Source organism: Neoarius graeffei, chromosome 26, assembly GCF_027579695.1.
Source record: "Neoarius graeffei isolate fNeoGra1 chromosome 26, fNeoGra1.pri, whole genome shotgun sequence".
Lineage (NCBI taxonomy): Eukaryota > Metazoa > Chordata > Actinopteri > Siluriformes > Ariidae > Neoarius > Neoarius graeffei.
The window spans coordinates 16,352,720-16,368,813 of NC_083594.1; the positions used below are offsets into that span (position 1 = coordinate 16,352,720).

General features: G+C 38.7%; 1 protein-coding gene across 7 annotated transcripts in view; it reads left to right on the top strand.

Annotated features, from left to right (window-relative positions):
- Positions 1-16,094, top strand: part of pcbp4 (poly(rC) binding protein 4) — a 259,012-nt gene that overhangs the window by 192,232 nt on the left and 50,686 nt on the right. For all 7 annotated transcript variants that reach the window (XM_060910937.1, XM_060910936.1, XM_060910938.1 and 4 more), the window contains one exon: positions 14,961-15,035. In XM_060910937.1, the coding sequence (XP_060766920.1) occupies positions 14,961-15,035 (75 nt within the window). The remainder of the gene's footprint in view (positions 1-14,960; positions 15,036-16,094) is intronic.

The following is a 16,094-nucleotide window of genomic DNA, read 5'->3' on the forward strand; positions in this document are numbered from 1 at the left end:
GATGTTTGGAAAGTGGCTGAAGTTTTAATGGCTGACGTTCTCATCATGAATGATATATACCCCATCATTAAACTGTCTGGATATGGAGCCAAGATCTTTTGTAATGAACAAGATAAGTTATGAATACTCTTGTAGAAACCATCTTTGCAAGTTGGATGATACCCGCTGCAGCTATTGCTGTTACTTTATTTATTGATTAATTCATTTTTTACCACAGCGCTTTTGAGTTCTCGAGTCTGACTGGCCAGAAGGTGTTCATTCAACTTTCAGTAACAGCAGCTCTGATAGTAGTTATGAATGCAAGCCAAGTCAGAGGTTTACATTAATATACTTGTTCTAAGATGAAATATCTATTCGTTTCTATCGTTACAACTTACATAGGGACTTGTATGGCAGACGTTCCACATAAATGGATTATAAACCATATAATTAACAGTTATTCCATGAAATCAAGTCGTACATGAGCTGATAGCCGATGAGGCACGTAGCGCCGAGTTGGCTATAAACCATGTACGACGAGATTGAGTGAGTGGAATAGCTGTTTTATTCTGTCTACATTCACTGAATTTTGAGAAACAGAGCATTTTAATTTTTTGCAAATTCGAGAAATAAAATCTTTATACAAAACGTCCGACAAAACCGTTTCCGCTTAGAAATACTTTTCAAATACTAATCAAATACTTTTATTCCATATTTTGTTCTTTTTTTGTATTTTTTTAGGGTTTTGTTTTCGAGTAGAGTTTGTCTTTCGTCATCAGTTGGTTCAGCGACACGCGCCGCCATTTTGTTTTTCTCTACTCACAGCATATGAGCGGATATCCTAGTAGTTGAGTAGCCAATCAGAGCACGCGATTGCTCATATCCAGTGAATGTGGATAGAATTATTGTTGATATTGAAGTTTTCTGTGAGATGTTTATTTTGCATTTACGAAAGGAGTCTCCAGTGTCAGCACTTTGTAACAGTAAAACCGTACCTTTACATTTTTCAGCGCTGGAAAGACATGAGGACAGAGGAGCTTTTATGCTTTGTGGTTTTATCAGGAACATTGACGGACTTCATTTTTTCATTTCAAGAAAGAGGGACAAAATATGTTCGTGAAGGAATGATGGTTTATAGCTGTTTTAATATAAATAATAATTAACTTGTTTCATGTATGTTCCATAACACTGAATATTACTATACAGTACGAGTCAAAAGTTTGGACCCACGATAGTTTTTCTTTCTTTATTTTTTTCAGTTAAGACACTTCATGTCTTAAATTAATGATGGATGTCGTTTCTCTTTACTTAGTCAAGCGGTTCTTGACATAATATGGATTACTACAGTTGTGGAATAGGGATATTTACTGTATTTTTATTATTTACTATTTACGGTTTGATCTCAAATGCATTAACAAGGCAAGAAATTGTACTAATTAACTTTTGACGAGGCACACCAGTTAATTGAAAAGCATTCCAGGTGACTACCTCATGAAGCTGGTTAAGATAACGCCAGTAGCTTACAAAGCGTCATCAAGGTAAACGCTGGCTACTTTGAAGAGTCTAAAATATGAAACATTTGTTTTTTTAATACTTGGTTTTCCACATAATTCCATATATGTTCCAGATGTTATTTCATAGTTTTGATGTCGTCAGTATAATGTACAACCCCGATTCCAAAAAAGTTGGGACAAAGTACAAATTGTAAATAAAAACGGAATGCAATGATGTGGAAGTTTCAAAATTCCATATTTTATTCAGAATAGAACATAGATTACCTATCAAATGTTTAAACTGAGAAAATGTATCATTTAAAGAGAAAAATTAGGTGATTTTAAATTTCACGACAACAACACATCTCAAAAAAGTTGGGACAAGGCCATGTTTACCACTGTGAGACATCCCCTTTTCTCTTTACAACAGTCTGTAAACGTCTGGGGACTGAGGAGACAAGTTGCTCAAGTTTAGGGATAGGAATGTTAACCCATTCTTGTCTAATGTAGGATTCTAGTTGCTCAACTGTCTTAGGTCTTTTTTGTCGTATCTTCCATTTTATGATGCGCCAAATGTTTTCTATGGGTGAAAGATCTGGACTGCAGGCTGGCCAGTTCAGTACCCGGACCCTTCTTCTACGCAGCCATGATGCTGTAATTGATGCAGTATGTGGTTTGGCATTGTCATGTTGGAAAATGCAAGGTCTTCCCTGAAAGAGACGTCGTCTGGATGGGAGCATATGTTGCTCTAGAACCTGGATATACCTTTCAGCACTGATGGTGTCTTTCCAGATGTGTAAGCTGCCCATGCCACACGCACTAATGCAACCCCATACCATCAGAGATGCAGGCTTCTGAACTGAGCGCTGATAACAACTCGGGTCGTCCTTCTCCTCTTTAGTCCGAATGACACGGCGTCCCTGATTTCCATAAAGAACTTCAAATTTTGATTCGTCTGACCACAGAACAGTTTTCCACTTTGCCACAGTCCATTTTAAATGAGCCTTGGCCCAGAGAAGACGTCTGCGTTTCTGGATCATGTTTAGATACGGCTTCTTCTTTGAACTATAGAGTTTTAGCTGGCAACGGCGGATGGCACGGTGAATTGCGTTCATAGATAATGTTCTCTGGAAATATTCCTGAGCCCATTTTGTGATTTCCAATACAGAAGCATGCCTGTATGTGATGCAGTGCCGTCTAAGGGCCCGAAGATCACGGGCACCCAGTATGGTTTTCCGGCCTTGACCCTTACGCACAGAGATTCTTCCAGATTCTCTGAATCTTTTGATGATATTATGCACTGTAGATGATGATATGTTCAAACTCTTTGCAATTTTACACTGTCGAACTCCTTTCTGATATTGCTCCACTATTTGTCGGTGCAGAATTAGGGGGATTGGTGATCCTCTTCCCATCTTTACTTCTGAGAGCCGCTGCCACTCCAAGATGCTCTTTTTATACCCAGTCATGTTAATGACCTATTGCCAATTGACCTAATGAGTTGCAATTTGGTCCTCCAGCTGTTCCTTTTTTGTACCTTTAACTTTTCCAGCTTTTTATTGCCCCGTCCCAACTTTTTTGAGGTGTGTTGCTGTCATGAAATTTCAAATGAGCCAATATTTGGCATGAAATTTCAAAATGTCTCACTTTCGACATTTGATATGTTGTCTATGTTCTATTGTGAATACAATATCAGTTTTTGAGATTTGTAAATTATTGCATTCCATTTTTATTTACAATTTGTACTTTGTCCCAACTTTTTTGGAATCGGGGTTGTAGAAAATGGTCAAAATACTGAAAAACCGATGGAATGAGTAGGGGTGTACAAACTTTTGACTGCTACTGTAAACGGATCAATGCGTTCTTTAGTAAATAAATAATTGTTGCCACATTGCTGTTGTATAAAAGGACACTTTGGGACGTGCAGTTGTTGGAAAATAGCTTCAATGTGGCAGCACACTCATTGCATCTCACTATTATTTTCCAATAACAGCATGCCTGATGTTAAATTCCTTATGTGTCTATTTAATAATACGCTTTAAGATGAATCACTGAAACATAAGCCAAGACATGAGTCTTGTGCTTGAGTGAGTCATGTTATCGCTTGTGTTTTACATATCGTATGTCGCCTGTTAAAAGCCATTGAAAAAAATACTCACAATAATACAGATATAATTATTAAAGAGTCAAGTGATTTAAGTCGTACTTCTGTTTTTAGAGTCCGTCACTAGAACTTTCAACGCAATTAAATACAAAGACTACAGCTATAAAACCTGACAAAACTTTCAAAGTTTTGTCTGAAATATGGGACCAATTTTGCACTTTCATCTAGGAACACTACTTACATGGACGGCTATAATAATCTCCTGCGGTGCGCACGGTGATTTGTAATTTCTTTATGCGTTTTCCGTGCACTGCCTCGAAACCAGCAAAAAAAGATTTGTCACTCAGCCGCCGAGGTACGATCACTTCTCCGCTCATTTCCTCCGGTCTCCCAGAATCCAAAATGAATATGCATTTAAATCACCATCTTTTTACTCGAACGATTCTGGAAGGAGGGTGTTTTTTTTATACTGTTTAATCAATGGCGTGCTTATGCACCCAGCTCTTGTTCTTTTTAATGTCAAAGGGCTAGAAAATCAGCATGACTTGTCAGAGCCCGTTTGTGCGAAACTCCAGTGCTGAGAGCTCCAGGTCCTGCTTCAGGCTTGTTCTTACCGACTGTTCTCACCTGCTCGAGGATGCAAATTATTCAAAATCACATGTTGAATGTTTAAACAGATTCCTTTCACTTGACTGACTAGCCGCGAGGCTGTGCCTGTCCTGATCCAAATCACATCTGACATTACACTGCTTTGAACATATTGCATTATTCTCTAAAGCTGGATCACTTAGATACGAAGAAGAAGAAGCCTTTATTTGTCACATGCACACTCGAGCACAGTGAAGTTCGTCCTCTGTATTTAGGCCATCTGAAGCAGTGAGCAATGAGCACGCACACATACCCAGGAGCAGTGGGCAGCTATACTACAGCACCCTGGGAACACTTGGCGGTTAGGTGCCTTGCTCAAGGGCACTTCGGCCCATGGCCGCCCCCTCTTAACCTAACTACAGTACATGTCTTTGGCAAATATACAAAAAAAAATTTTGTATATTTGCCAATTCTGTGCCACCCCCAAAATGATCAAGTATTTAAAAGGAACAAAAAGAGCTAAAAGAATATTGGTTCCCTCCGCAATATCCCCCATTCCACACAATAGATTGGCTACTCTACTACTAGGCTATCAGCTCATAGACCATGGGTAGGGAAAAACAAAACGTAATTATTCTATCTACATTCATTGGACATGAGGTCACTTTAAACCCATTATGCAAACCCATTACCCAAATTATAGGTTAAGTAAATTATTAATATTAAAAAAAGTAAATTATTAGGATGTCCATAATGTCCTCGACAAGGATGCCGGGTATTTTATTTACATTTTGTATATTTGCCAATTCTGTGCCAGCAAATGCACTCATTATGCTGAGTTACCCACTGTGGAGTTCACCTAAAACGTGGCATGTCACAGCTACACCTGATTCTGACCTTGAACTTGCAGTACCTGTCAAAAGTTTGGACACCCCTACTCTACTCATTCATAGGTTCTTCTGTATGTTGTCGAACAATACTGAAGACATCAGAACCATGAAATCACATATGGAACATGTATGGAATTATGTCTCATCTCATTTCATTATCTCTAGCCGCTTTATCCTGTTCTACAGGGTCGCAGGCAAGCTGGAGCCTATCCCAGCTGACTACGGGCGAAAGGCGGGGTACACCCTGGACAAGTCGCCAGGTCATCACAGGGCTGACACATAGACACAGACAACCATTCACACTCACATTCACACCTACGGTCAATTTAGAGTCACCAGTTAACCTAACCTGCATGTCTTTGGACTGTGGGGGAAACCGGAGCACCCGGAGGAAACCCACGCAGACACGGGGAGAACATGCAAACTCCGCACAGAAAGGCCCTCGCCGGCCACGGGGCTCGAACCCGGACCTTCTTGCTGTGAGGCGACAGCGCTAACCACTACACCACCGTGCCGCCCATGGAATTATGTGTCAAATTAAAAAAGAAAAAGTGTTAAAAAATAAAATATGTTTCATATTTTATATAGAGTCTTCAAAGTAGCCAGTGTTTACCTTGATGACGCTTTGCACACTATTAGCATTATTTTAACCAGCTTCATGAGGTCATCACCCAGAACGCTTTTCAATTAATGCATGTGTCTCGTCAAAAGTTAATTAGTGCAATTCCTTGCCTTGGTAATTCGTTTAAGATCAAACAGTAAACAGTAAATAGCCCTACTCCACACTACAACTGTAATAATCCATATTATGTCAAGAACCGTTCAACTAAGTAAAGAGAAACAACATCCATCATTACTTTAAGACACGAAGTGTCAATTAATGAATAAAAATAAAGAAAAAACAATGAATTTGAAAGTGTGTCCAAACTTTTGACTGGTACTATAAGCCGGGGTTTCTTTCTTGAGTGAGGAGCAGTATTAAGTCCAGCATCACTCTGTGACTGAAACCATCATATGTCACACGAAAATTGGTGAAATTTATGCTCCTCATAAATGCTTCATATTATCCTATTCGTCCTCGTGTTAGTATTTATCTTCATTTTTAAATTGCCTCTTGCTCGTCTGTTACATCATATTACATCTGAAAGGGAAAAAAAACCAAAAAGGTATTTCATTTTTCAATCCAGTCCAGTTTTCCAGGTTGGCTTTTCAGTCTTAAAAACAAAAAAACGTTCTTAAAAACAAGTGCTTCTGTTTAAACATTTTTCAAATATGATTACTATAGCATTTTTCACAAATTGCTCCTGTCATCTCGCCAGTTTGTCTACATTCTAAGCGGAAATGATTTTGTCGGACGTTTTGTATAAAAGTTTTTACTTATCGAATTTGCAAAAAAATGAAAATAAAAATGCTCTGTTTCTCAAAATCCAGTGAATGTGGATAGAATAAAACCGTTATTCCACTCGGTTTCATGGAATAATTGTTAAATATTGTTTATATTGTCTTTGTCCCTATTGCCATAGTACTATTTCTTTCTTTTTTTTTTTTTGTATCTGCACTATCATCATGTATTTTTATCACATGCTGCACTATTATTGTTTACAGCTCCACCACTTACGTTTCAGAATACCTACTGGTACCTCACTTCATTGTGTCATTTTTATACATCTCGACTCGACTCCGCTACCAATTCTTGTTGTTTGTTGCTGTCTTTTGTGAGCAGTTGTCCTTATTTAGTTCTATTTTTTATTCTATTATACTTTTATTCTCTTTTACTTTTTATGTAGTCGACATTTTTCTATAATTTACTCTGTACCTGAGCTGCTGCAACACCTGAATTTCTCCTCATGGGGATCAATAAAGGCATATTTCGTCTTATCTTATCCTACATTTATGGTTATGTAAGTAATGACTTATAGCCATTTCATTAGTGTGCTTTTTTTTTTTAGAAACATTGTCCTTGCCCAAGTTAAAACCTATCTAAAAAGAAGTTCAAGAGGACACACACACACACACACATACATACATATATATATGAGTGATTCCACGCTTATGGGTACTGAAATGGGGACATGAACTTATTCACTTAAAACCATTTCTTTTTTTTACCATCAGGTCACAAAACATGTAATCTTTAATGAATGATATGTTAAAAGATAACTTTAATTTTCTGAGATGTAATAAAAACATATTTATATGCCAAAGTCAAGCCTATGAGTTCCAAAATGATGTCTGTTACATTACTTCTGTTACGATTGTCCATCTCGCGTCTGTTACAAATTAATTACAATCTAGCTATATACCATGTTAATCTTATTGAAAGAATGTGTATGTTTATTCTACTACACATGTTTATTAATTATATTTGCTAAAACATCACCTTCCTATGTTTCAAAAAGTAATTCTACATTGTTAAAATTGAGAATATATATGTCCACAACACTTCTGTTACGTTCTGACTTTGGCATATAAATATGTTTTTATTACATCTCAGAAAATTAAAGTTATCTTTTAACATATCATTCATTAAAGATTACATGTTTTGTGACCTAATGGTAAAAAAAGAAATGGTTTTAGGTGAATTTTTAAAAATAAGTTCATGCCCCCATTTCAGTACCCATAAGCGTGGAATCACTCATATATATATATATATATATATATATAAACTACCGTAACTTGTGTGTTGACTATGTGTTGTTTTGTTTTTGTGATATTAGAACAGCTATATTTCACTATAAGAACACATTATTTCCTAAATCTGAAATGAGTCGAGAGGATTTTTTTTTCAGTTTAATATTCAGAGTCATCGGTTCACCGCTGATGCTCGTACTTTTTCTGCGAACGCGTTATATGGCACTACCATTAGCAAACATCCTGAGCCTCAATAACATGCAGCGAATAATCTAAGCAAATGGCTTCCTGCTTAAAGATAATGGGCCTCTGCTAAGTAATGTGCTGAAGAACTGATCGATAAGCGCATTGCGTTTGTGTTCGGCTTGTCAGCGTTTCTGCTCATTAAGGTAATAAAGGCACACCAGCGTGTAGTTCGCCAGTGGAATGAAATAAAGAACACACAAATTTCATATGCTGGGACCACACCACATCTGTACCTTCTTCTAAACTTATGAATAATCAAGTTATTCCACGAAATCGAGTCGGACATGAGGCGATAGCCGACGAGGCGCACAGTGCCGAGCTGGTAAAAGCAATATATAACCAGATTGAGTGGAATAACGGTTTTATTCTATCCACATTCACTGGAATTTGAGAAACAGCATTTTTATTTTCATTTTTTGCAAATTTGATGAGTAAAAACTTGATACAAAACGTCCGACAAAATCATTTTCGCTTAGAATGTAAACAAACCGGCGAAATGACAGGAGCAATTTGTGAAAAATGCAAGAATAAATCAATCATTCGTGAAAAATGAAAAAAAGATATATGTTCTTACCATAAAATACTTTTATTCCAGGGCGGCACGGTGGTGTAGTGGTTAGCACTGTCGCCTCACAGCAAGAAGGTCCGGGTTCGAGCCCCGTGGCCGGCGAGGGCCTTTCTGTGCGGAGTTTGCATGTTCTCCCCGTGTCCGCGTGGGTTTCCTCCGGGTGCTCCGGTTTCCCCCACAGTCCAAAGACATGCAGGTTAGGTTAACTGGTGACTCTAAATTGACCGTAGGTGTGAATGTGAGTGTGAATGGTTGTCTGTGTCTATGTGTCAGCCCTGTGATGACCTGGCGACTTGTCCAGGGTGTACCCTGCCTTTCACCCGTAGTCAGCTGGGATAGGCTCCAGCTTGCCTGCGACCCTGTAGAACAGGATAAAGCGGCTACAGATAATGAGATGAGACTTTTATTCCATATTTTGTTGTTGTTGGGGGGGTTCTTTTTGTTTTTTGTTTTTTTGTATTTTTGGGGCCGTCTTCTTCTTCAGGGTTTTTTTTTGGCGGCTGGCAAACCAACTTACAGTAAAGGTGCATTCCCGCCACCGATTGGGCTGGAGTGTGGAATAGGCGATATTGTGGGGGGGGAAACTATATTCTTTTAGCTCTTTCTGTTCATTTTAAATACTTGATAATTTTGGGGGGTTTGTTTTCGAGTAGAGTTTTTATTTCATCCTCGGTTGGCTCAGCAACACGCTCCACCATTTTGTTTTTTCTACCCATGGTCTATGAGCTGATAGCCTAGTCGTAGAGTAGCCAATCAGAGCGCACGATTGCTCATATCCAGTGAATGTAGATAGAATAATTACATATGTGCGCTGTGTGCAATGTTCCGCATGAGTCCAGTGTCAGAGAAAGTGTGTGAGACTACAAACTAGAGAATGACTACGAATCACAAAAGCTAAATTAAATTAAAACAATCACCAATACAGGGCTCTAGACTACGACCATTTAGTCGCATTTTGCGACCATTTTTAGAAACAGTGCAACTAAATTTTATAACTGGAATCCTAAATGATGTACAACGACCATGAACAGAAGTAAAGACAGTGTGACTGTAACAGCGAGACTTTGCGCTCATTACCATGATCACGCTAATCATCTAACATGAAGCTAGTTAGCTAGCAAGGTACTTAGCTAGTCATCTAATGTGAACAATCACCAACGCTCTAAATAACACAACAGGCAAGTTCCATACAGATTTCACTGGCTCCAACTCATTTCCATAAACCCTATAATAGTTCAAATTCATTCATATTTCTTTTACAAAGTTAATTTAATCACCACCTGTGGACATTTATTGAGTTGATGCATTTTATTTAGACAGAGTGCAGATCAACTTGCAGACGATAGCGTTCAATAAACGTTCCTTTAAGTTCAGCAATTGTGTATGATTTGTTATTCTTATTACATGGTTATATTTATCATTTCCAAACAACATGATATCGACTTTATATATCCAGCATGTTTATTACTACATTTACTGTATTATCTCTGCCCATCGACTGCCGAAATAATTTATCCAGTCAGTGTCTCTGCCAGGTGAAACTTGTTTTCACCAAGTTGTCAAGCCACTGCAGGATATGACATCACACTGACCAGACCAATAGAAACTAATTTGCCAAGGCGAGTGAAGTTGAGATGGTGAATTCTTAACTTCATGCAAATGAGAACCATACGAGAACCAAAAGTTACGCGTATTCTGAGACGGGTTACGCACCTAACTGGCAGTCCATTCAGATTAAGGAAATCATCTGTGTAGGGCTGCTCGATATTGGAAAAATCAATATCAATATTTTTTCAGTAAATATCGATATCGCGATTTTTAAAACGATATTTATACACCTTTTTTTAAAGCCCTGATCATCAACACCTGAGGCACCGGGCCACATTTTTATAGTACAGGCCTCATAGGCTACCTGTCAACCCTTCCCGTTGTACCCTGAAACGCCTTTTACTTAAACTATTTACTGTGCAAGCGCGTACTTTGCATAGGTCCTATCGCCTGCACAAGGCTCACGTTCTCCTCACTCAACATTTCCGATCACAGAGGATGGAGCCAGCGCTGGTATTACCAGTGATTACTGCATAACGTCCACACTGGCTCGTAGCCAGCCAAGGATAAAATCTCTCTCTCACACACACACACTACAACGTAAGCTTGTGTGTTGTTAAGACACCAACATTAAACACGCACACACACGGACTGGCCATCGGGAGTAGCGGGAGTTTGTGGGCCGGCAGAGAAAAAAAAACAGTTGCGCGCTGGCCTTTAATATGATAAGCAATGTTAACAGTTTCTTTAAGAAACTGTTAACATTGCTTATCATATTAAAGGCCAGCGTGCAACTGTTTTTGTTTTTTTCTCCGCCAGCCCACACTGAACCACCGGGAAAACTCCCGCTACTCCCGATGGCCAGTCCGTGTGTGAACACGCACAATATAGAGACAAGTCCTTAAGAATTAACATACATGAAAATAGCTCAGCGGCATGTAAACATTCCCTGAAAGTGTAGGTGGCACTGCGGCTAGATGCTACGTGAAATGGCACAAGGCAAACACCATGCGTCGCTCAGTCAACAGACAAAATCCACGAACCCAGTAGTCCTCCTACTACTGTGGGTTAGTGTTCTGTGGCCAAAAACACCCTATGCACAGTCATTCCAAAACATCCCCACTAGTTGCAGGTTATGTCTCAAATACAGATATGCGTTGTGGATTAAGCGATCTATTTTCAAGCATCAGGCTTCTCTTCCTTCATCTTCCAAATGTGGACTCCGCTATCTTTTTGGCATGTCAGCATTGAAATACCATTTGCAGAGATATTTCACTCGCCATTAAGAAAAGTAAAAGCAACACATGATTAGGGCTACATGATTAGCAGGGGGACACCGTTTTAAGCGCACGGAATTTTAAAAACAATGTAATTACATCTGAGTCCGTCTACATCGCGCAATAAACCCGTCCTTAGCAGAACCTACTTCAAAGCATGATGCTAGCTGCAGATGCACAAGTCAAAATCAAATGAACCCAAGTAAACATGCCGCGGCGGGCAACATTAATAACCAAATTGCCTTACCTTAAAACGCTGCCTTGACCACAGGATGACTCGCAATTATTCCACTTAAATCCACACGGTTTAACACATCTAACACAGCTAGCAAGCTGGATATGTGCTAATATTGTTGTGCTTGTTTTCTTCCGTAGATGCCATTTTTACATTACCCAGTCCCACATCCAAAAATATGACGTAAATATATGTTCGCGGGAGTAGAATGGATGACGTATGCAAGGCTACGGTGTGCCTTAGGGGACAGAAGGGTTCGTTTTACCTTACTGTCACGTCAATGTTATTGTTGTTTTATTGCCATTGTAGAAATATTGTGCACGTCCCTTTCGACAAATGACAAAAAATCGTTTCATATCGATATTATGAATTTTGATATCGTTTGACACCAATATCGATATCGTGATAAAAATGCGATATATTGCACAGCTCTACATCTGTGTACGTTTTTCACCGAGGTTACGGTTTCCAATTGCATCAACCCATGTTTAAACATAAGCACTTGTTTTTAAGACTGAAAAGCCAAGCTGGAAAACTGGACTGGACTGAAAAACGAAATACCTTTTTGGTTTTTTTTCCCTTTCAGATGTAATATGATGTAACAGACGAGCAAGAGGCAATTTAAAAATGAAGATAAATACTAACACAAGGACGAATAGGATAATATGAAGCATTTATGAGGAGCATAAATTTCACCAATTTTCGTGTGACATATGATGGTTACAGTCACAGAGTGATGCTGGACTTAATACTGCTCCTCACTCAAGAAAGAAACCCCGGCTTATAGTACCAGTCAAAAGTTTGGACACACTTTCAAATTCATTGTTTTTTCTTTATTTTTATTCATTAACAGACACTTCATGTCAAAGTAATGATGGATGTCGTTTCTCTTTACTTAGTCGAACGGTTCTTGACATAATATGGATTATTACAGTTGTGGAATAGGGCTATTTACTGTATTGTTATTATTTACTATTTACTGTTTGATCTCAAATGTATTACCAAGCCAAGAAATTGCAGTAATTAACTTTTGACGAGACACACGTGTTAATTGAGAAGCGTTTCAGGCGACGACCTCATGAAGCTGGTTAAGATAATGCCAATAGCATCCAAAGCATCATCAAATTAAACGCTGGCTACTTTGAAGACGCTACATAAAATATGAAACATATTTTATTTTTTAACACTTTTTCTTTTTTAATTTGACATATAATTCCATACATGTTCCATGTGTGATTTCATAGTTTTGATGTCTTCAGTATTGTTCGACAACATACAGAAGAACCTATGAATGAGTAGAGTAGGGGTGTACAAACTTTTGACAGGTACTGCAAGTTCAAGGTCAGAATCAGGTGTAGTTGTGACATGCCACGTTTTAGGTGAACTCCACAGTGGGTAACTCAGCATAATGAGTGCATTTGTTAGCACAGAACTGGCAAATATACAAAATGTAAATAAAATACCCGGCATCCTTGTCGAGGACATTATGCACATCCTAATAATTTTACTTTTTTTAATATTAATAATTTACTTAACCTATAATTTGGGTAATGGGTTTGCATAATGGGTTTAAAGTGACCTCATGTCCAATGAATGTAGATAGAATAATTACATTTTGTTTTTCTCTACCCATGGTCTATGAGCTGATAGCCTACAGTAGTAGTAGAGTAGCCAATCTATTGTGTGGAATGGGGGATATTGCGGAGGGAACCAATATTCTTTTAGCTCTTTTTGTTCCTTTTAAATACTTGATAATTTGGGGGGTTTTGTTTTCCAGTAGAGTTTTTATTCCATCCTCGGTTGCTTCAGCAACACGCTCTGCCATTTTGTTTTTGTCTATGAGCTGATAGCCTAGTAGTAGAGTAGCCAATCAGAGCGCACGATTGCTCATATCCAGTGAATGTGGATAGAATATATTTTTTTAAATTCCTGTTTACTTGGTTATCTATGTTGTTTAAACAGTCCTAGCAAGTATTATTGAACTAAGTACTCGAGCTAGCAATCTAGACTTGATTGTGTCAAGTTCATGCAAGTGATACCATCACGCCATATACTAGTGAATGTGTGTGTGTGTGTGTGTGGGGGGGGGGGGGGGGATAGGTCTTACACTACCGTTCAAAAGTTTGGGGTCACCCAGACAGTTTTGTGTTTTCCATGAAAAGTCACACTTTTATTTACCACCATAAGTTGTAAAATGAATAGAAAATATAGTCAAGACATTTTTCTGGCCATTTTGAGCATTTAATCGACCCCACAAATGTGATGCTCCAGAAACTCAATCTGCTCAAAGGAAGGTCAGTTTTATAGCTTCTCTAAAGAGCTCAACTGTTTTCAGCTGTGCTAACATGATTGTACAAGGGTTTTCTAATCATCCATTAGCCTTCTGAGGCAATGAGCAAACACATTGTACCATTAGAACACTGGAGTGAGAGTTGCTGGAAATGGGCCTCTATACACCTATGGAGATATTGCACCAAAAACCAGACATTTGCAGCTAGAACAGTCATTTACCACATTAGCAATGTATAGAGTGGATTTCTGATTAGTTTAAAGTGATCTTCATTGAAAAGAACAGTGCTTTTCTTTCAAAAATAAGGAAATTTCAAAGTGACCCCAAACTTTTGAACGGTAGTGTATCTTTGGATGGATGGATGGATGGATGGATGGATGGATGGATGGATGGATGGATGGATGGACCCAGCATTTTATCCTGAATGTTTGTTTTTCTTGCTCACCCCCTAACTTACAATTTGATTGGTTAAAAAAAAAAGACCTTTAAGCCACTGTTCACTTTTCTGAAAAGTTGAACTTTTTTTCAACCTTGGAAGCTCCACTGTGACCAGAAAACGCAGGCAGCAAATCTTTTTAAAGCTGCTTCATTCCACCCACCTCGTGTCTGCTTCCCACAGGACGACATGTAAAAAGTACGAAGTGAGAAAGCACCCAGACTTGTTCATGGAGCAGTTTACCTGATTGAGCCTCACTTGAGGCATTTCAATGAACAAATGTCCTTGACAATCTGTGCACATAAAATAAAAGACTGATTTTATTCCTAACTGATGAGTTTCGGGTTGTTATTCATGTGGGTTTTTTTGCTTCAATCTTAATAAATTACAAGCTTTGTCCCATTTTATTTGACTTTGCTTGTGCTTTGTTTAATTTTAATAGATTTTTTTTTATTTATCATCATTATTTTTTACCCTGTTTACAGTTTTGCTGTCTTGAAATTTCTGTCTCGTTTACCACGGCGAGGTTTTAGTCTCATTAGATCTGCCCTGCTTAATAATATGGAAATAACTTCTTCAAGAAGTTTCTTTAACCATATATTCAGTTCTGCTTGAGAAGCCTGGAAACGTATAATCCATAATCTGAATCTCTAATATTTTTCTTTTCTCCTGCAGTCACCTCCGAAAGGTGCAACAATTCCATACCGCCCAAGCCCCTTACCCGGGGCGGTACTGCTCTCTGGAAATCAGGTGAGAATTTCAAAACCCAACTCAATCCTCTACAGCCATATCACTAACACCGCTCTGTCTTACCCAGTCACAGTCTCACACTTTATAATATCAACTCCACGCTATCTCCAAAAGTATGTGGACACCTGACCACCACATTCATATGCAAGTCTTCTCCAAATTGCTTTGTATATACTGTACCATAGCATAACAGCTTCCCTTTGAACCAAGATGTCCAAACATGTTCCAGCATGACAATGCTCCTGTGCACAAAGCGAGCTCCATGAAGACATGGTTCGCCAAGGTGGGATGGACAGTGTTTTGTGCCACTTGACCCCAACCCCACTGAACACCTTTGGGATGAACTGGAATGCCGACTGCACCCCAGGCCTCCTCATCCAACATCAGTCCCTGATCTCAGTAATGCTCTAGATGAATGAACACAAATCTCCATAGCAACACTCCAAAATGTAGTGGAAAGCCTTCCCAGAAGAGTGGGGCTTATTATAAGAGCAAAATGACAACTAAATCTGGACTAGGACGTACAAAAAGCACGAGTGCCGTGGTCAGGTGTGCACAAACTTTTAGCCGTATAGTGTATGTGACGTCATAATAACACCTACAATACTATAACCACTTCAATGTGTCAGCATTTAATAAAAGGCTTACGACATATTGCAGTTTAGTCCAAAGAGCTGTTCGTCTTATTTGATACCACACTGCTGTTGAATTCTTAATTCTGATTCGTCAAGATGTGTTGATGAATTTTCTATCTCGGCAGCTCTGAGAGTAGTTTTATCGACAAGGAAAATCATGTTTGTTCTCATACTTGATCATTTTTATCAGAACAGCAAATTCACAGGGGCTTGTATGGCAGATACTTCGTTGTTTTTTGTTTTGTGAGGAGATGATCACTTCGCATTTTTGGACGGAGTTTCGCATGTTCAAACAGTCAGACGTAATGCTGTTCCTAACACGGAAAAGTCTTCAGGATGTGAGACAAGCTGCATTCTTTTGTCTCTTTACCTTCAAGCGAGAGAAAATAAGCGAAGGTGGTGACAGAACAGTTTATAGTTACCA